We start from the raw sequence: 19,721 nt of genomic DNA on the forward strand, positions 1-19,721 counted from the left end.
TATTTATAATGGTCTCAGTCTTATTTTTAAAAAAGCCGGTGCGAATTTAGTAGAAGGACATCATATGCTATTCTTTTTTTGCCGATTTTAAATAAAACGATTGTGGTATCGTATCCTGTTAAAAAATGCATCGCTGGTAAACACTTGCAAATTTCATTTTCGAGTATGTGCACTAAAAAACCCATAAATCTTTTAACATACTTAAAATGAGCATATTTTGCAAAAGTACAGGAAGTAAAAAAATAGAGAAATGAACTGCAATTCGAACTAGTATAAAAATAATATTTTTTGATATTGATTTACTTTGAAGACATTTTTCTTACATTTTTTATAGGAACAGGAGAATCGACGAGAAATAATATTTTGCATTTTTTTTGTAATGGTATTGCTTATCTATCCTTAAATTAAAAAATTAATTAAACAATAAATGTATGTGCATGAAGGAAGGCTTAAAATACTGCCTTGATTATTCTTGCAAAAAATGTCAGAACAATGTTCCTTGTTTATATGAGGATGAATATGACGAAGAAGAAAGCATTTAAAGTAGGTAAATTTGTTGGTGTGATTTATGATTTTAGTAAATATTTATTAGGGGTAAAAATACTATAACTGGTGGAGTAATGATATTTTTGTACTCATAGCCTTGAAAGCAACGCTTCCAACATTCAACGCTCGCTCCGAAACGAGTGCTTCCCGGTCGACTCGAATGTAAAAATTGCAAAAAACACTGGCCCTTTGAGGCATTCAAAAAAAAAAATCTGTCTTGATAATAATAAAATTTAGGTCATAAAATACAACTTCCCTGGGTTTTCCTCCATTAAAAAATTTGAGTGACAATGCATAGTGACAAAGTGATAGAATGCATACTAATGCACTGAAATAGCGCTGCGCTCGTGATTGATTTATAACAATGTTCTTTTGTTTAAAAACGCAATTTCATGCCATTTGGTAATGGCACGTGGAATATGTTGAATAAAATGAGAAAATAATACAATAACAACATGAGGACGACAAAAATAGTATAACTTGGTACCAACGTAATAGAATAATGTATAAAAATTGTAGCCTGTCGGACAATTAGGTATGAAGATGTTGTGGACAAACTTCTCCATAGAAAGTCGTGATACGACGATTGTTGATATAAAATGTATTCACGTTGTTTTGGCCTTTTGCATTTAATTTGATAGTAAAGGTGTTTGTTGAATCAAATTATGTTTTTCTAAGTTTTAGGTTATGAACAGCGTCACTGTATAGTGAATTGTTGTCAGTTTTACTAGTTTAGGCACTTTAGTGACGGAAAACAAACAGTGTGTCCAATGTTACAAAAATAAATCATGGCTTCCCATTATGCCAAAACAACTTGAACTCGGATGACTCCACCACTCGCCTACGGCTCGTGTTGAAATTTTCATCCTTGGATAATACCCATCAGTACACGCTCATTGAAGAATGTACTATTCGAAACCAGGGCCAACATAGATTTGTCTAAAGATTTTCTATTCTTTATTCTAAAATACGAAATCAAAGATCAGTTTTAGGACCCTTCCGACACTGCTAGGCATTTGTTCAAGACCTTGAATGCAATGACAATCACAAAATTATTATCATTAATTTACATGAATTATTAAATCAAATGAATATTTGTGAAATGTTAGAATGTTTTAACTTAATTTGCATGTGCCAACAAATGAATTACTGGATTATTACTACGATGTTTTAAATTAATGCGATAGGGAGACATTGAGGATTGAAAAAAATATGCTTTTGTATGCAAAAAATTACTTGTGTGTACAACAACAGTGAATCACTTACGGTACATGGTACACGGTAAACTGTACAATTAGCTATTTTGAATAGTTTAAAAACGTACTTCAGAAGTTGTTGATGCAGTTGATGAAATAATGGAGAATGAATTAAAAACTTCTCTTCGTCATTTTTCTCAACAAGTAAATCTTTCTGTTGAAACGTACCGCACAAAATAAGAAGGAGATTTTCATTTAAATCTTTATCGCATGATTTCTGTTCTGGAACTGTTAGCTAGTGCACAAAAGCTTCAGTTTTATGAATGGTTTTTGGACATGCTGCATATTGATGATGCAACACTTTTTTTACTGATGAAGCTTGGTTTTGTAACACATTATACAGGGTGTTTTCGAAGTTGAGGCGTTCCTTTTAACATGTGATAACTAGTAAGCGTTGTTCTAATGAGTTTTAGCCAAAATCACCTTAGTAAAATGTGTACGGCAATGAAGATACAATAAGTTATTTTTTTTGAAATTTTTGAAAACGGTCTTGCTCAAATTTGCGCTGATTTGTTAGAAATTGGAATTGACAAAAAAAATGAAATGAGCATGGACGTTAATCATAAATACTGTCAAAGTTGTCATCTAATTAGTCGAAATGGCTTTATTATTAGGAAAATAATGAGCTCGAAGATGTGTTGCAAATGTATGGGTAATGTTATCACGTTACCAGAATGCAGCTGCGGCGTCCAGAGAGTACGCAGAGCGATTTCCTGAAAGACACCATCCTGGACCAGGTTAGTTATTAATCAAATACAGCGGAGAAATGGACAGGACCGGACTCAAAATTTTAGAAAACAATAAAATATACAATCAATTATCTCCGTTAATATAAACATTTTACTAAGAAGATTTAGGCTAAAATTCTTAAGAATAATGTGTGGTACCTCGTGTTACAAGGAACGCCTCAACTTCGAAAACACCCTGTATATGAATTCACAAAACATGTCACAGTTCTTCTAAACTCTGTGATGCAACAAGATTAGCGATAAATTGGATTTAGGGTTGTCGTAAATATACTACATACAAAGCAACAGAGCTGAATCTGCATTAGAATTATTAGTACCATCAATTTATATCCAAAACTAGTAGTTCATAAATATACAGGGTGAGGCGGGAGGAACGACGGAAACTCCATGAGTGTATTTACAGGTGAAAATATTGTAAAAAAAACTCACATGTTCTTAACCGATTTTCATTTGTTTTCAAGTTATAGCGTAATTAAAAATTTTATCTAGCGTTCTCCTTGTATCCAAATTTTCACTTGTTTTCATATTCAAAACATCGTGTAATGAGAGTATGCCATGTTTGAGGCTAAAAAATATTTGGCTGGTTGAAAAATGAAGTGTACAAAGTAGGAGTGAACACTCGGGAAGCACTAATTCGACGTATTAGAAATATTGCAGCCAGGAAAAGCATGAAGCAATTAGGACAGCAACAAGCGCCCTTCGTAAAATGTTTAGAGGTCAACGGCGGTATTTTTGAACATTTAATAAAACAAACTTATTAAGACAATAATTGCAATTTTGTTTATTTGTTGTTACGCTTTAACTTGAAAACAAATGAAAATCGGATGAGAACATATGAGTTTTTTTAAAATTATTTTTCGTGTAAATACATTCATGGAGTTTCGGCCGTTCCTCCCGATTCACCCTGTATAACTACAAAGAAACAAGCTCCTAGTGAACTGTTCTTTTTTCTCATATTTAGAGTTTTCATTGTAAACAAGAAACAAATGAAGGTAAACTAATTCAAACAATTGCTCAGACAATGACACAAAAAATTAATGCATGTTGAAAAGTGCATACCATTACTTTGGTCTATCAGTATAAATAACTAAAATTCTGCATAGTAAGACATTTACTAGTAAAGATGTCGGTCAGTGAAATGCAGAAGTTTTATAAAGACCAAACGGTGTTCATAACAGGTGGTACAGGAGTTGTGGGCAAAATCCTCATCAGAAAATTATTGATGTCATGTTGCGATGTAAAAAAAATATATCTTCTAATAAGAGGCAAAAAGGGCAAATCGGCTGAAGAACGTGTCGACATTTTGTTGGACAGTTATGTAAAAATATTGTCAACAAATTTGTAACATTTAACTATGTTACTTTTTATTTTCAGTTTTTCCAGTCGTTAAGCCAAGGTAAGGCGGAGCTTAGAAGAAAAGTGGGTGTTCTTAGTGGTGACTGCTGCTTGCCCAATTTGGGGCTGAATCCAGGGGATCACAAAATGCTGCAAGACGAAGCCACTTGCATCATCCACATATCTGCTTCCGTCAGATTTGACGAAGAGTTACGAATAGCAACTTACACAAACGTCAGATCTGTTCAAAGTATTTTAGAGATTGCCAAGGGGGCCAAAAATCTGAAGGTAATTTTGACGAAGAGTAAGAAATTATTGTTTCGATATAAAATTTTATTTGTTTGAAAGGTTTTGTCGTACGTTTCAACGGCCTACTCCAACTGCATTGAACAACGTGAGGTCGAGGAAAAATTTTATGACCCTCCGATGACTGTTGGGCAATTATTCAAAATTTTAGATGCGATGGATGACGAAATGTTGAATACTAAGTTGTCTCAGTAAGTCAAAAAATTACTATTTACTTGAAATTTTTACTCTAAAAAGTGCACATTTTTAAATAATTATAAACAAATTTACAAACTACTAATATTTAGATACAGGCTGTTTGATGAAAAACGCCTCAACCCATAACTTTTTTATTTATTACCCGATTTCAATAAACAAAGAAATCAAAGATATGGTTTTTCAAGCGCTATAAAACAGCTATAAAATATTTTTTTTTGGCGTTATCTTCAATAGCTAACGATAGTCAACTTTTTTTTTTTAAATGCACATATGTAGTTTTTTAGACTTGGTCTGGTAAGGTATTTTTTTATGAATCTAATGATGTATTGAAAGTTATCATTTGGTTCATAAATAACTGAAAAAAAAATAAAACAATTTTTTGTGGTTCAGCTTATTATAAAATTTTTAAGAGTGCCGTGATAAACAATCGGAATACAAAGTACGATAAATGTCATCTAAACGTCAACTTAGAAATTTTCATCTGATTTTTAAACTTTTTTTATTTAAGTATAAAATAACAACGTTGTCAGTCATGCAGGATAGCAGTCATTTGACTATTATTTTATGTTCGAGTGTAATAAAAATCGTAATTAGTCAAAAACAAAAATTTAATAGAAATAATAATAATAATAATTATTATTATTCATGTTTTCCAAGAAAATAATAATAAAACTCTTCAAGACTGCACCTGAAATTTTTCAAACTCACACTTGACATTTGTTGCTATTTGTATTCCAATTGTTTTTCACGGCACACTCGAAAATTTCATAATAAGCTGAACCACAATTACAAATTGTTTTATTTTTTTTTCAGTCAGCTATGGACCAAATGATAACTTTTAATACATCATTAGATTCAGAAAAAAATACTTTACTAGACTAAGCCTAAAAAACTACATGTGTCTATTTAAAAAAAAACGTTGACTATCGTTAGCTATTAAAAATAACGCCAAAAAAAAATATATTTTATGGCTGCTTCGTAGCGCATGAAAAACCATATCTTTGGTTTTTTTGTTCATTGAAATCGGATAATAAATAAAAAAGTTATGGGTTGGGGCGTTTTTTATCAAACAGCCTGTATATCAAATTTTCTGAAGGTGACTACAATGTTTGGATCATTCCCTTAATTCACTTGTGTTTTTTGACATTCGTCTTTTTGGCCGTTTTGGTCTTGATAACCTTGTGTGGCCTTAGTTTTTTACCTTGTCATTTTATACAAGTCCTAATCGCCAATGACCATTTTGAAAATTTTATTTTAACTACATATTTTCTATTTTTATAGAATATTGGGTAAGTGGCCTAACACGTACACTTTCACCAAAGCCATTGCCGAAAACGTGATAAGAGAAGAAGGTCAAAATTTGCCCATTGGTATAATACGACCGGGAATAAGTAACAATTTAATATCTGTCAAAGACTACGACGTCTTGTGATAAGTTGTAGGATCAGTCAACGACCCAGAACCAGGATGGACCGATTTTTTTCAAGGAATGGAAATGATCTGCATGGGTGTATATACTGGTGTCTGTCACTGTTTACCAATACGCAGAGAAGCTCCCGTATCACTGGTCCCTCTAGATTACGCAGTCAACCACATATTAAGTGTTTCTTGGGATATTGGAAGAAACCGAAAACCCCTTGAAGAATCAATTTACAACTTTGTGGGTTCAAAGACAAACAAAATTTCTGGAGGTAATTATTTCTCTGTTTCACAGACGCAAAGAAACTTTAAACTTTTCGTAGGAGAATTCGCGGATATTGGCATTCGGAATTGCGAAATGTGGCCCAGTTCATTAAGTGTGTGGAAACCGTTTGTGATATCTACTGTTGATGAAAGATTGTTGAAAATCTATCAGGACTTGTTCCATAATATCCCGGCACATGTTGTAGACTTTGTTTTGTTACGTTTAGGGAAGAAGCCCAGGTAAACAAAAAATGTGTCGAGAAAACAGAACTTTAACAAGATTTTGTAGGATGGTGAAACTGATGAATAGAGTTAATAAGGGTTCCCAGCTTATAGCACATTTTATAATGCATTCTTGGATATTTAAACAGACACATACTGAAAAGTTATGGGAAAAGTGTAACAAGCAAGATAAAGAGTTATTTCCATTTAATATGGACCACTTGGACTGGACAAACTTTTGTCAAAATTTGTTACTATCAGGGAGATGCCATTTATTAAAAGATCCTTTACATAACTTACCTAAGGCGAAGAAAAGACGCGTCTTTTTAGAAGTCTTACATTACTCTACAATCATTATTTTGATGTATTTATTTTACATAATGATTTCGTTCATTTTGAACATTCTCTTCAAATTTATTTGAAGTGTACATTATGTTACCAAGTCTTACTACAAAATAAATACGCCGTATCAATTAAAAAACAGAACTCTCTTGTATTCCCCTTTGCACTTCTTTTCCTGTTCCCATTTTCTATGTCCATCTACCTTTTTCTTTGTTCTTTTTCCATTTCCGTTGTCTCCGTTTTCTCCACCCCCTATTCCTCTTTCTATTGAAAAATCTCTAGTCCCCCTTTCTTCATTCCATCTCCACTGTCCCCCTCTATTGTTATTTTCTTAGTTTCTTCTGTATCTCTCGTTCTTGTTTTGTAAGGTCATTGTCTATGAATATTATCTGTGTTTCCTCCTTTTCTCTTGGTTTTCCCTTTTGTTTCATCACTTTTTCTTTCCCACTCCACTCCTCCATTTCCACTAGTAATTCATCCTTCTTTATGGTGTAACAATCTTTGACTTTAGCTTCCTCTATGTTTTCTTTTATAAAATTTTCTACGTCCTCTTTGATCTGCTGTTTGCTCTTTCCTTCACCTCTCCATCCTGTTATCACTGTTATTTTTTCTTCTTCTTTTTCTTCATTTTCCATTTTCTTTTCCAGCCATGCTACTCTCTCAGACATGTTTTTCTCTTCCTCCCATTTCTTTTTTTTTATTCGTAAATTCTTCTCTTAGTCGTTCAATTTCTCTCTTGACTTCTTGGTTCTCTTTTCGCATCTCCTTTATTTCCATTTTCATTTCCCTACCCGCTTTCTTCTCTACTTCAAGTGACTTTGCTGTTTTCTTGCTTATCTCAAGTACCAGCTCTTCCTTCTCTTCTTGTCTTCCTGTTCTGGCTTTCCCTGTTCTATTCTTTTTTTTTTCTTTTCTTCCCGGGCCATCTCCGCACTCCCTTGGTTCATATGGAAGCTTCAGCCCTGGTGATTGCTAGGATAACTGTGCCTTTTGTTCGTTAAAACGATAATACCGCAGCAATTACGGCGACATGACCTCAATATCTTCAAATTTTAATTTTCTTTTCAAAAATGCTCTCAAGCTTCGTAAATTTGTCTATTTCTACGCCATTTTTTATACTCAAAGTCGCTTTCACCATTGAATATTGCGACCACAATGTGGATTATTTCATTTTGAGTTTTTTCACAAAACAATGATATAAGTAAACAATGTCATGAGATCATGACTACGTAGATACCAGACTATGCGTTTCATCCGTCATGTTATCGATATTTTGGAATGTATATATTTTGTACTTCTGCGATGTATTGTTGGCTGGAGAAAAAATAGCTCGTTTCATTCGGACTACATGATTTGATCTTCAAGCGGTCGAAAATCGCGCCTTTGTGTATCTCCATAGAGACGGTTAAACTGTCATTTTTTTTCTGAGTGGAGTAGAAGTACTTCAAGTCCTAGGAGTAGAAGTGTCCCACAGGCGGCTGGACCGGGTCAAATGTAAGGTCATTTGAAGTATTTGTCACGATTTATCTATCAATTACAGGAAATATTTTAAATTATCCCCATTAAGATAAAGCCTCTAAAAAGCGAAATAACGAAATTATTATCCAATATTAAACCGATTCGACTGTGATTAAAGACGAGCCGCCTGTTGTGGGACTTGTGGGCGTGTCCTAGATGTCAGATCAGATGTCAAACAAATGTCAAAAATAGTGCAAGATTGCCCTTCAGTGTTAATAGGTAAACAGTTGTATGTTGTAATCGTTTGCTGTTTAGCAAAAAAGTGACACTTTTTATCAATGTACTATTGAAATTCTCGGACAAATTAACTCAATTTTTAAAAGTGCATTTTGCGAATGTTCTTTTTTTTTCTTTCTTTTCAGGGGGACACCATACCTTTTTCAACATTCCAACCAATCGAATTATGACATTGACAGTTTTCCCGATAATCAAATTTAAATTTTTAAAAGCTTCACAAAACGTTTCCTACTTGGAAGTAGAAAATTTCCTACAAACTTAATCTTGCTCTACTTATTACAAAACTTAAATGCAACTTATTAAAGACTTTGCGTGACATTGACGGTTTTCGAGATAATCAAGTTTAAAATATAAAAAAAATCACAAAAATTTATTGTGATGGAATGTTGATAGCCAAATAGTTTTTAAACGATCTGTATTTGAGAAAATGATAATTCAATTAGGATTTCAAATTGCAATCTATTAACTTCTTGTCAATATTCGAGCAAAAAACTGAAATTTTGGAAACCATTTTGCAAGGAGTCTGGTCTTAATTGGAAACTTCATTTTCCACAAGCATGATTTACCAATACAATAGAAATAGTTGTCAAGGTTGTAGGGCGAATATAATTAACTAATGTTTATTACATAATTGTGAGAACTTACGGACAAAATTTTTTAAAATAATTAAAGATCAGAATGTCAAAGAATTCATTATTGAATCATAATTTCTGATATCGAAAAGGAACAACTATGAGATATGTTTTACAAAGAATAATTAAAATACAAAAAAGCCAAAAGTGGAAAAACTTTGAAATTTTACCAGTGAAGTTAATACCTGCTCGTTCCTATTGGCAGAGGATGTTGCTTCTATGTATTTCTAAAGAAAAATCTTAATAGTACATTATATCATTAAGAGTAGAAGTGTATCTTTTTGTACTAAGTCCAGATATTGAAACGCAGATGAGGTCGACAAGTGGGCGATGCACAAAAAGAGCTTCTACTTTGAATGATATACAGGGTGATTTATCTTTTACTGCCGGTGGCAAAATTGACCTTAAAAATTATAATTTCGTTTTTATATTTCGCAGACCTAATTTATTATTCAATTTTGGCATTTTCTCAATTATTAGTTGTTTAATTTATTCAACCTTGTGGCATATGCACACTCAGGTATTTTCACACAATTTTACCATGTTAAATTTATTTTAGCATATGGTATTATTGAAATAAACGCATTTTGATATTCAAATTTGTATTTGCTTCATGATTTACGACATAATGTCCCAATATCTTAACAATAAGATCTATTGGGGATCTTTATTGCCACCGCAGTGGGTCCTTTACAACTCTATTCGTAAAATCAAACAAATTCACCTAAGCAGGTCAGTTTTACAGGGTAGTCATCGGTAAAGAAAATTTACAACACTAAAAGTCAACGAGTACCAATAAAAGCAATTTTTCCATTGAAATCGATTTAATTCAAAAACTATCAAACATTTTTCGAAACGAATTGCAGATATTGATTTTATACGCCATTAGCCACATTCTGATGCAAAAATTTAAACATGAAAATTTTTTAAAAAACAGGTTTTTATAAATATCTGCTCATAAAAAAAACTTTTTTTGAAATAAATTATACCGGCCGAAAGTAAATTTTTCGACAAATCAAATCTGTAAATTTCATACATTTTTCTCAATCCTTAAGGGTCATTTTGCCACCGGCGGTAAAAGATGAATCACCCTGTATACTATTTTATCTTCAAGCGAATCACAAAAAAAAATCGAACATGAACTTATTTATTTTTCTTTTCCTGCAGCTACAACATACGTTATCAAAACGTAAATAGCAAACAATTACAACTTACAATTGTTTACCTGTCAACACTGAAGGGTGCTATTTTTGACATTTGTTTGACATCTGATCTGACATCTATGGACACGCTCACAAGTCCCACAAAGGGCCGCAGTCGAATTGGTTAAATATTGGATAATAATTTCGTTATTTCGCTTTTTTAGAGGCTTTATCTTAATGGGGATAATTAACTAATTAAATATTTCGTGTAATTGATAAATAAATCGTGACAAATACTTCAAAAGACCTTACATTTGACCCGGTCGAGCCGCCTGTGGGACACATCTACTCCTAGGACTTGAAGTACTTCTACTCCGCTCAGAAAAAAAATGAAACTTTAACCGTCTCTATGGAGATACAAAAACGCGCGATTTTTAACCGCTTGAAGATAAACTTTTTTTTATTATAAAAGTATAGGTTTCTTATAATTCTTATTTTCTTCTCTACCAACAGTCTCTTTTATTAAAATTCCGATTCTTTTTTTTTCACAATGACGAAAAAAAGTGCAAAAAATGTTTCCTTTCATTATTTGTAGGAAATTTCCAGAGATATTAATCTTAGTCTGTTAACACTTGGTGTACGAGTATTATACAGGGTTATGATAAAATAACACACAAAATTCATAAAACGTACAGTATTAATTTTTGAAAAAGATGCAAAAACACGTCAAACAGTTTTTAGAGTAAATTCTTGCTTTAAAGTATCGTTTAATTTATTATTAGTTATTATTAAAATCAAGTTTATTTCGTTTTTTATTAATTTGCTTATTTTTTTATGTAATCTCTACTTAAACTAGATTTTTATAATCCAGAAAAATAAGCTCTATCAAATAATCTAATGGCAATCGTAGCTTCCTATTTGGAAAAAATATTAATGACGTAATAACTTTGACAAATTTGACCCAATTTTTTTTCCATATACGTTAAAAGATGTAGAATTTAAAAAACTGTTTGACGTGTTTTTGAATTTTTTTCAAAACTTAACACTGCGCGTTTTATGAATTTTGTGCGTTGTTTTATCATTAGCCTGTATAATATCATCATCAAATAAAATCAGTTTCATTTTAAACAGTTTATTAAGCAATCAGTATATCACAGTCAATAATGCTCGTAAAAATGGATGGAAAAGACTATTATACATATTATACAAATTACTATTATACTACATATATTACACCAACAGCTAAACTAACCGCGCTTCCTCCACCTGCACTTTAAAAACCATCAATTGGATGCAGGCGGAGGCGTCTTCATAGCTGTCATGTCCATTGGTGCCGCACTGGATGTCGCGGTTCAAATATGTCGCCATTAGCTGCTTCAGTGAGTACCTGAAGGGGGGCCCTTTATGATGCGGGAACGAAATCGACGTATCCACTACGTTAGAATGTATCATCTTCAGAGCCCTCAGATCATTTTCTAGGCCGTGCCCGATCAGAAGAGTTTCGGCTCGAATGAAGACTCTCAGGTCGTCCTGGACCTGGGGGAGGCTCTTCGTCGGACCTACCTTCAGGTCTCTCTGAGTGATTCCCGAAAAGCGGGTGTTGCAGTCGACAATCGGGTTCTTCGGATTTACTAGAGTTTGGTATGCGACGGCCCCATCTACCGCCACCACCGTCACTTTGGTGAGTTCGAGTCCGGCGACGGTGTAGCTCATTTCGCAATCTACCGCATATACACCATGGAAACCGTCTTCGGCGGGATACTCGGCGGGGTGCGTTTTAACGAACCCTTCACAGTTTCGGTTCACTCCGGCTTCGTAACCATTCCATACATGGAGTTCGCAGTTGGTGCAACCTGGCGCGTCGGGCTTGCCTCGGCAGCAGGTGTAGAGGGTCTTGTAGCCCTGTCCGGGGGTTGACCGTAGCTTGCCCCAGTGATAAATGCACCGCTCCTTGGTGAGATAGCCTTTCGCGGTTACAAAAAAAGCTTTGGAGCACCGCACGCATCTGCGTTGAACGCTCGGCAGGGACATCATGCAATCCTTGGGGCTCGAGTCGCAAGCGTTTACGTTGAAAGAGGGTCTGGTCCGGGCGAAGGGCGTGTTGTCTATTTTGAAGAGGATGGTCCCGTCCTTGTACGATTCCACCGGGAATCCGAAGTGGTACATTTGCTCCTGTGTGAGCAGATGGGGTTGGAGGAGGCACCAGAAGCACTTCTCGGTCATCACGCTGCCGACGCAGTTTCGCGGCACTCCTGACTGCTTCGACCAAATCTTCATCTTGGTTTCGGGGGAGGTGTTCTGGCGTCTGCGGTTTTTACGCTGGCGGCGGGACGGACTTCTGGTATACGGGGTGTTTTCAGTTAAAGACACTCGGCTGTTTTCCTTCGGACAATCCAAACCGTTGCTAGTTGCTGCCCCTGGCACTATCGGCGGCATCGTCAGAGGCATCATTGGCGGCATCGTCCCTGGCACCATTGGCATAAATCCTGGTGGAACGAAATCTACAAGAAAACGAAAAAAATCTTCAGAATATGGGATAAAAAGATCAGGCGTAAATTGAAAGATGAATTTTGTGTTCGACTAATATACTGAAGAGAAATATTTAGAAATAAAAAAAAATATTTCAAAATATACTTTTAATGGTTTAAATTTTTGGCATGACATTGAAAAAAAAAATTAACTTACCTATTGGCTGCAGCAAGGTTTGTGGGGCTGGCATTGATTCCATGGAAATTAATCCTGATGGAACAAAACCTATAGCACAATACATAACTCCATCTACGTTTAAGAAAGCCATTTCGAGATGTACAGCTTTACACTACGTCACTGTTAAAGTCTGACTGACTAAAATCCAAGTCCAATCAGGTATATATAGTTTTGGGTTGCTCACCCCTTCCACATTACATTAAGTACCTTAGGTAAAGTAGAGATGTAGAGAGAGATGGTGGTAGTCATTTTCACTAGCAAGTCTTTTTACAAATTGTGAATTTTTTAAATCATGTCAAATTTGGTTTGTTAGAAATGAGTATTTAACAATAAATAATGGAAAGACCTTTTAAAACTAGGGTAGTAACGTTTTCGTTGCAGAAATATTCAACTGGAAATTTTAATTAAATTAATTCACACCTTCAATAAATCTTTGGCTATGTTTCGAACTAGACTGATCTCATTTCGTTGATGAATAATTTTCAAGTATGATGCAAATCAGTGATTTTATAGTATCTGGTCAAACTTACAAATATTTGTCATAATTTAAGGTAAGGAAGTAAAATTCTACAGGGTATCTATAAATGATTGTCGGGTCAAGCTACCTTTGGAAAAAATATTATTGTGCGGCCTTTTTGAAACAGATGCTCAATTTTAATTCGTTACTGTTACTTCTGACACTGGCGTTTTGATCGCCCTTTTCGGTCTAGTTTTCGTTCTTTATATTCGTTTTATCACACTTAATCAGTAATCACAGTTAATGAACACTAAAAATTTTTTGGTTTTCAATGAAAATTGCAAATACGGTTTCAGAGGTAAACAGACTGGCAAAATTTGTGAGGGTAGGTTTTGATGTTTTATTTTAGGTTTATTTTTCTGACAATGGTCAATTCTATTGAACAGAAAACGATGATTTTTGTTACATATTTTCGAAATAGAAGGTTTATTAATGGTGAATTGTTTCTGGTTAAACGCCAACAACCTAAACTGAAAATGTGACATTCAGTATTTTCCGAATTTATTCTACATAATATACAGGGTGTCTCAAAATTCGCGAATTCCAAATTCAGAGCGTTGTAGGGGATCATTTTAGTATTTTGGAAATAAAAAAAATCGGAACTCCCCCCACAAAGATACATTGGTCTGGAGGTGCACTCTTTGAACTGCATTTTCTTCAAATACAGGCTGAAAAGTTCAGTATTTATTGTTATTTATGGTGTAGATGATTGTGGAAAATAATAACGTAAAATCATTTTTAAAAGGTCCTTCCCTACCACGCTCTGAATCCGGAATTCGCGAATTTAGAGACACCCTGTATATAAAGCGACATATTCAAAGTTTGACAAGTTTTCATAGCAAGCTAGACCAGACGATCATTTATAGATACCCAGTATTAGACGTAGATTTACATACAATGTTTTGATTCTCTTTCAAACATCTCCTGTTAACTGTGTTTTTTTTTTCAATATCAGTGAAACTCTGTTTATATTTTATACATCTTTGTAACTATCTAAATTATTTAACATGTTTTTAAATTAAAGAGAATTTGTTCTTAACGAATTTGGACAAAATTTCAAAATCGCTTGAGAAGAAAGTGTTTTTATTCAATTGAATTTTTCATATCAGAAATTGTTCTTCTTGATTCTGTTGCTACATTATCCATATTTCTAATTCCTAAATGTCTAGTAAACTGTTTTCTGCTCTTATAAAAAACGTAGGAACAATGTCCACTGTTTCGAGAACCTTCCTTTAATTTAATTTTTTATGTTCCTCCTCTCAACCACATGCTTTTCAAAACTATGTATTAGGAATGTGTATCAGTCACATTAGAAAACTTTTTCTGTCAGGTGGAGTTTGTAAGGATATAGCTAATTACTAGTCAAAACTTGTAGCCCAAAATTCGTCAAAAAAAATTCCTTCTAATTAAAAAAATATTATGTGATGTAGTTGTAGAAGAAGGAAGAATACTTTCTGGTATCGATTGATGACCAACGGGGAAAAAAGTTTTATCAAAAAATAAAAAAAGTTTTTCTCAAGTTATCGCAAAAATGAAAAGGAAATTATTATAAAAACAAATTGAAATTATACATGTTGGCTTTCTAATTTCTAATCTCAGAATCTCGAGTGCCAGGTGGCCGAAAAGACAAAGATCATAACAGCAACCACTATGTCCCACTTTGGGGGTTATTCTTTTGAGGAGGTAGAATTGGACGTCGACAGGTGGCTGATTCATTAGAACGTAAATAACAAACACTCTTCTATTTTACCTTTTATTGTTTGTGAAAGTATTAATTCTAAGAAAATTAATTTCATGGGGACTATCAGATGTTTTCGAAAGCTTTCAAGTCGCAATTGTTCAAGGCGAAACGGAAAAACAAACTTTTGTTTGGTACCTGACCCGACACCTGACTTCAGGTAGTAGAAACTTTTCTGGAATCTTAATTTTTCCTTATTTTTACATCTAATTATAATTTGTGAAATACATTTTTTGCATATCGTAATGAAAGTGGCACTTTTTTACACGCTAAATCGTAGTGAAAGGGGCACTTTTTTACACGAAAAATCGTAGCGAAAGTAATACTTTTTTGCATCATTTTATTCCGTCTCCTTGAAGATGATTGTCAAAGCATACCTATTTTTTTTCTTGTAATTTTTCATAAATCCTTGTCAAAGCATACCTATTTTTTTTCTTGTAATTTTTCATAAATCCTTTTAGACAAAATTTCTCAACTTTTTTCGATATGCAAAAAAATAGTGTGTACAACATGTTATGAAAGTCTCTTTTTTTCACTTAAAGTGCGTCTATCGATATTTTAAAACGACCTTTTGCTTTTGCTTCCAGTGGTTTATTGCCCGCTAACAAAGATTGTCGTAAAAGTGGTGAGTAACCGATCCTCAATAATCCGCAGGTACAAGTCCATAACTATCCAAAGTTTTTGTTACAGGGTAGGTAAATAATCCCTTAGTAATGAGACCATCATAAACGACCCAAAATGTTAACTAGTGTTTAAAAAGTCGTTTCAAAATATCGATAGACGCACTTTATTTGCTTGATTAACTCGCGCTACGCCCTCGTTAATCATTCTGCAAATTTGTGAAAAAAGGTATGACTTTCATAACTAGTTGTACAAATAACTATTTGCATTATTTTAAATTCACACATTCGAATGCTACGCTTCTAAAAGTTGACAATGCAGTTTAAGACTTTGACATTGACGGTTTTCGAGAAAATTAATTTTAAAACGAAAAATCGTCTCCATACGACTGTATTTGATAAAGTAATCATTCAATTAGGAGTTTAAATTGCAATTCATTAATTTTTTATCAATATCTAAGCTGAAAACTGAAATCTTGAAAAATGTCATGCAGGGAGTCTGGTCTTAATGGAAACTTCGATTTGTTTGCACTTAAAAATAGATGTCAAACTATCAATATTTGATGGTTAACTCAATTTATATTGTATTATTTTTCTTTAGGATCGAAAATTGTTAATGCAATACATTGAGACCGAATTCTTTATCCAAATATGACAGCAAATGACATTAGAAAAAATTATCCATGATGTCATAGTGTGAAATTTAATAGGATATGAAAATGACAATGATTTAAAACCAAATTTTACAGGTCCCAGAATTTTATATTTTATTGTTAGTTCCATACTTTAGATTTGCATTGTATATATAGGGTGAAATTGAAATGGAACATAATATGTAAACTATGGTATTTTTAATAAGTGAATAAACCGAAAATGTGGTTAAACATTTTTCATGCCGCCCGCCGTTGCATGATTTAAAATCCGCGGGGAACGTTAAATTCCCGGCCTAGTACTTACAAAAGTGACCTAGATTAAAAATTCGCTAGAGAATGGGCAGGCAGCATTGATTCTTAAATGTCAACAAAGTTTGACATAGAAGTTACTTTGGTTGAATTAATTAATTATAATTGTTTACTTTTAAATAGCCGCAAAAACACTTTAAAAAGAGAGTCACAAAATCTTATTATAAATAAAATGGGCGAAAAACACTTTTTTGCTTGTTTATCACGTCTGTTTACAAGACGGTAAGTTGTGCTGACTCGTTGCTAACGATAAACACCGACGGTAAGTAATTTTGGTGTTCTAGAACGGTAAGTAAATTAATGTATTCAAAATTAACCAATTATCATAATAATTTTTATGTAGACAGAAGTTGAAGACAAGATGTTGGCACTTTCTGGAAACTTATACAGCTTTTGTAGTCGGCCTTCCTTGTCGCTGCAATTAAATAACATTAGCGGAATTTTCATACATGAATCTTGTTTTCGACACAATCTTCACAGCCGTACTTGAAGACTTCCAGCCTCCGTGTCTTTTCAGCCCATAAGGTCTTCACCTTTATTAGCTAACAATGTAACGAAACAAAAGTAAAGTAAAGTAAAGAGCATTTATTATAATTCTACCTGGTTTTGTTCCACGGATCCTTTCGGAGAAGGTTTCATTTGGATACTAAATTACCACCTGGGATTATTATGTTGACAAAATATTTACAGCTAACAACTTTCCGTCCCCAATAAATGGTTCTTAATAAGGTTTAGTTGAAATCTTCAAAAAAATCAAAAATCTCAATTTATTTAACCTATTCGGACTATTACATTATTGATGGCAGCATTGGGTAATGGTGTACATTTTTGAAGATATATTCATTCTAAACATTTATAGATTTAGAAAAAGGGCAGCGTCAATACTTTGTTTTTAATGAAACTATATTTACGAGTACAATGATCTCGATAACTAAGCCTGTTAACAAACCTGAGGACTTCTCTTTGTAGTTTAAACAATCTGGAAGATGGCGAATGTCCCCGAACAGTGATTCCATATTCTAAGTGCCAATGCATCAATGCAAAATAAGCTTTCCAAATGACATTAAGAGATAAGAGGTTTGTCAAATTCTAAGGAAGAAGACGTTTTGTATCAGTTTCTGCACCACACTTCGTCCATTGTCGCTGTCAACGTGCAGACCCAGAAATTTTGTTTTGTAAAGTAGGTAATCGACAAAATAAATATTTCAATATCACTTAATAAGCAGAACAACAATCTATTTTGAACATATAATATAAAACAAGCTATCGAACTCTTGTACGTATTGTATTAAGCCCGTCCCACTATGCATCTCGCTTTGGCATGTGCGATTAGAGCAAGACGCGAGTTGTGTTTATTGCATTAGTGACGTAACATTTTTAGGTTAGGTTTTAACCAAATTTCCACCGTATGATGCCAACGAAAAGCTAGGCAGCAAGTGGACAGATTCACTTGTAGAATTAGTAATTGCAAAAATGATATTGGAATTGCGTTCTGAAAAGAACTGTTTTTTGAAAAACAAAATGAAAAAGGAGGAATTAATTTGTAGAAAACATAAGAAATCACGAAAAAACACAACTGAAAATTGAGCATTTTTCAAATGTTGGTAGTACCAGGTACTGCTGTCAAATGTCAAAAGCAGACGCAGGTCATGTGGACGTCTAAGCACATCGGACTATAATTAAAAAGTGGGAAAAGGATATAGGTAGATCTCATACGCATTTTAATGGAGGTCAGATTCATTTGCATAATAATATCGCGTGTTCAAATGAAACCCTGGGCTGAGTAGGCGTTGGAAAAATTAAACCGTCTAGAACAGTGTAAAGTTTGAATTTCCCGCCGTTTGACACGAATGACATTTGTTTATGTTTAATCGCAACATAATTAAACATGTTTGTTTTCAGCAAAGGGTGCCCTTAGATATTTGCTTCGAGAATAGGAATCGCTACGTTATTCTATTTTTGATGTAAAACATTGCAAAGAAAGAAAAAAAAAGAAAACATTTTTGGCTCTAAATTTTAGGTTAGCTGTCAACATGCTCCAATTAATCTACGCTTTAAAAAAGCACAACAATTGACGGTTTCCAACGCCTTCCCAGCCCAGGATTTCATTTGAACACTCGATAGTTCATCTATTTGGTTTTAATTTTCATTTTTAGTGAATTAACAGTCAGTATTAACCATCAATATTGGTATGTTTTAGTCTTTTTTTCTTCTAGGGAAACAATTTAGTATTTTAGTAACATCCTGACAATTTTCAATTTTTTCTGCACTCAGTATGCATTCTATTACTTCATTACGCTTGTCTTCGTCCAAATGGGGGATGATCGCAAATTCGGAAATCTTGTCTTTCTGTATATCGCCATTTTCGTCAATTACTTCTTTCTTTTGCATGAGGCATTTGTGAAAACATAAATTCTTCTCTGGGATCTCTTCCAAAGTCCAACCAGATTTCAAATCATCGATTGTCATGGAGTTTTCCTTCAGACAATCTTCTCTGACATCAGCAAACTTCTCGCTCATCAAAAATCCTTTGTCTGCTGCAGATGCCTGAAAAAATTCGATGAGACTGTTGTGGTATTTACTTCAAAAATCGATATACTCACAGCAACAAAATAAAAGAGTGTCAAAGTTACAAACTTCATGTCTGGTTGAATTTTTCACGTCTTTCGTCGGGTCGGGTGTCCCTTTTATATGAATGTATTGCGAAGGCTGATTAAAATTATGGTATTTATTTTAATAACGTCACCAACTAAACCATCCATTATAAATAAAAATATTATTTACGTTTAACAAAATCAAAAAGCGTAACGTGGTGTTAAATTTTATATGATTAGGATTATTTTAAAACAAATTTTCGTTGCGTTTTATAACAAGTTGTTGCTCAAAAGAAGACGGAAGTTTTAGCAAAATATTTCTTTAAACTGACAGTCTGACAGACGTCCAAATCAAAATATAAAGTAAACCAAAAATAACTTTTTTGGCACCCTTAATGAAAATGGTTATTTTATGTAC

At 33.6% G+C, this 19,721-nt stretch overlaps 3 protein-coding genes across 3 annotated transcripts; 1 reads left to right on the forward strand and 2 right to left on the reverse strand.

Annotated features, from left to right (window-relative positions):
* The first annotated feature begins 3,642 nt into the window (after positions 1 to 3,642).
* On the forward strand, positions 3,643 to 6,781 carry LOC138129203 (fatty acyl-CoA reductase wat-like). Its single transcript, XM_069045456.1, has 7 exons — positions 3,643 to 3,869; positions 3,926 to 4,174; positions 4,235 to 4,383; positions 5,672 to 5,781; positions 5,827 to 6,081; positions 6,133 to 6,313; positions 6,363 to 6,781. Exons 1-7 carry the CDS (start codon positions 3,675 to 3,677, stop codon positions 6,715 to 6,717), a joined length of 1,494 nt encoding a protein of 497 aa, XP_068901557.1. The 5' UTR covers positions 3,643 to 3,674; the 3' UTR covers positions 6,718 to 6,781.
* A 4,627-nt stretch (positions 6,782 to 11,408) lies between these two features.
* Positions 11,409 to 12,963, reverse strand: LOC138129393 (putative exonuclease GOR). Its single transcript, XM_069045682.1, has 2 exons — positions 12,852 to 12,963; positions 11,409 to 12,667 (listed from the first exon to the last, which is right to left on the reverse strand). The coding sequence occupies exons 1-2, from the start codon at positions 12,961 to 12,963 to the stop codon at positions 11,409 to 11,411; spliced, it is 1,371 nt and encodes a 456-aa protein (XP_068901783.1).
* A 5,942-nt stretch (positions 12,964 to 18,905) lies between these two features.
* LOC138129394 (general odorant-binding protein 19d-like) lies at positions 18,906 to 19,351 on the reverse strand. Its single transcript, XM_069045684.1, has 2 exons — positions 19,313 to 19,351; positions 18,906 to 19,256 (listed from the first exon to the last, which is right to left on the reverse strand). Exons 1-2 carry the CDS (start codon positions 19,349 to 19,351, stop codon positions 18,906 to 18,908), a joined length of 390 nt encoding a protein of 129 aa, XP_068901785.1.
* Between the last annotated feature and the right edge of the window lie 370 nt (positions 19,352 to 19,721).

This window comes from Tenebrio molitor, chromosome 4, assembly GCF_963966145.1.
Source record: "Tenebrio molitor chromosome 4, icTenMoli1.1, whole genome shotgun sequence".
Classification (NCBI taxonomy): domain Eukaryota; kingdom Metazoa; phylum Arthropoda; class Insecta; order Coleoptera; family Tenebrionidae; genus Tenebrio; species Tenebrio molitor.

Excerpts from the sequence above, each read along its gene's own strand:
- LOC138129203 (XM_069045456.1), top strand. The coding sequence starts at position 3,675 with ATGTCGGTCAGTGAAATGCAGAAGTTTTATAAAGACCAAACGGTGTTC. Across the intron at positions 4,384-5,671 it reads TTGAATACTAAGTTGTCTCA|AATATTGGGTAAGTGGCCTA; the intron begins GTAAGTCAAAAA and ends CTATTTTTATAG. Across the intron at positions 6,314-6,362 it reads CGTTTAGGGAAGAAGCCCAG|GATGGTGAAACTGATGAATA; the intron begins GTAAACAAAAAA and ends AAGATTTTGTAG.
- LOC138129393 (XM_069045682.1), bottom strand. The coding sequence starts at position 12,963 with ATGGCTTTCTTAAACGTAGATGGAGTTATGTATTGTGCTATAGGTTTT. Across the intron at positions 12,668-12,851 it reads AACCTTGCTGCAGCCAATAG|ATTTCGTTCCACCAGGATTT; the intron begins GTAAGTTAATTT and ends GTTTTCTTGTAG.
- LOC138129394 (XM_069045684.1), bottom strand. The coding sequence starts at position 19,351 with ATGAAGTTTGTAACTTTGACACTCTTTTATTTTGTTGCT. Across the intron at positions 19,257-19,312 it reads CACTCTTTTATTTTGTTGCT|GCATCTGCAGCAGACAAAGG; the intron begins GTGAGTATATCG and ends GAATTTTTTCAG.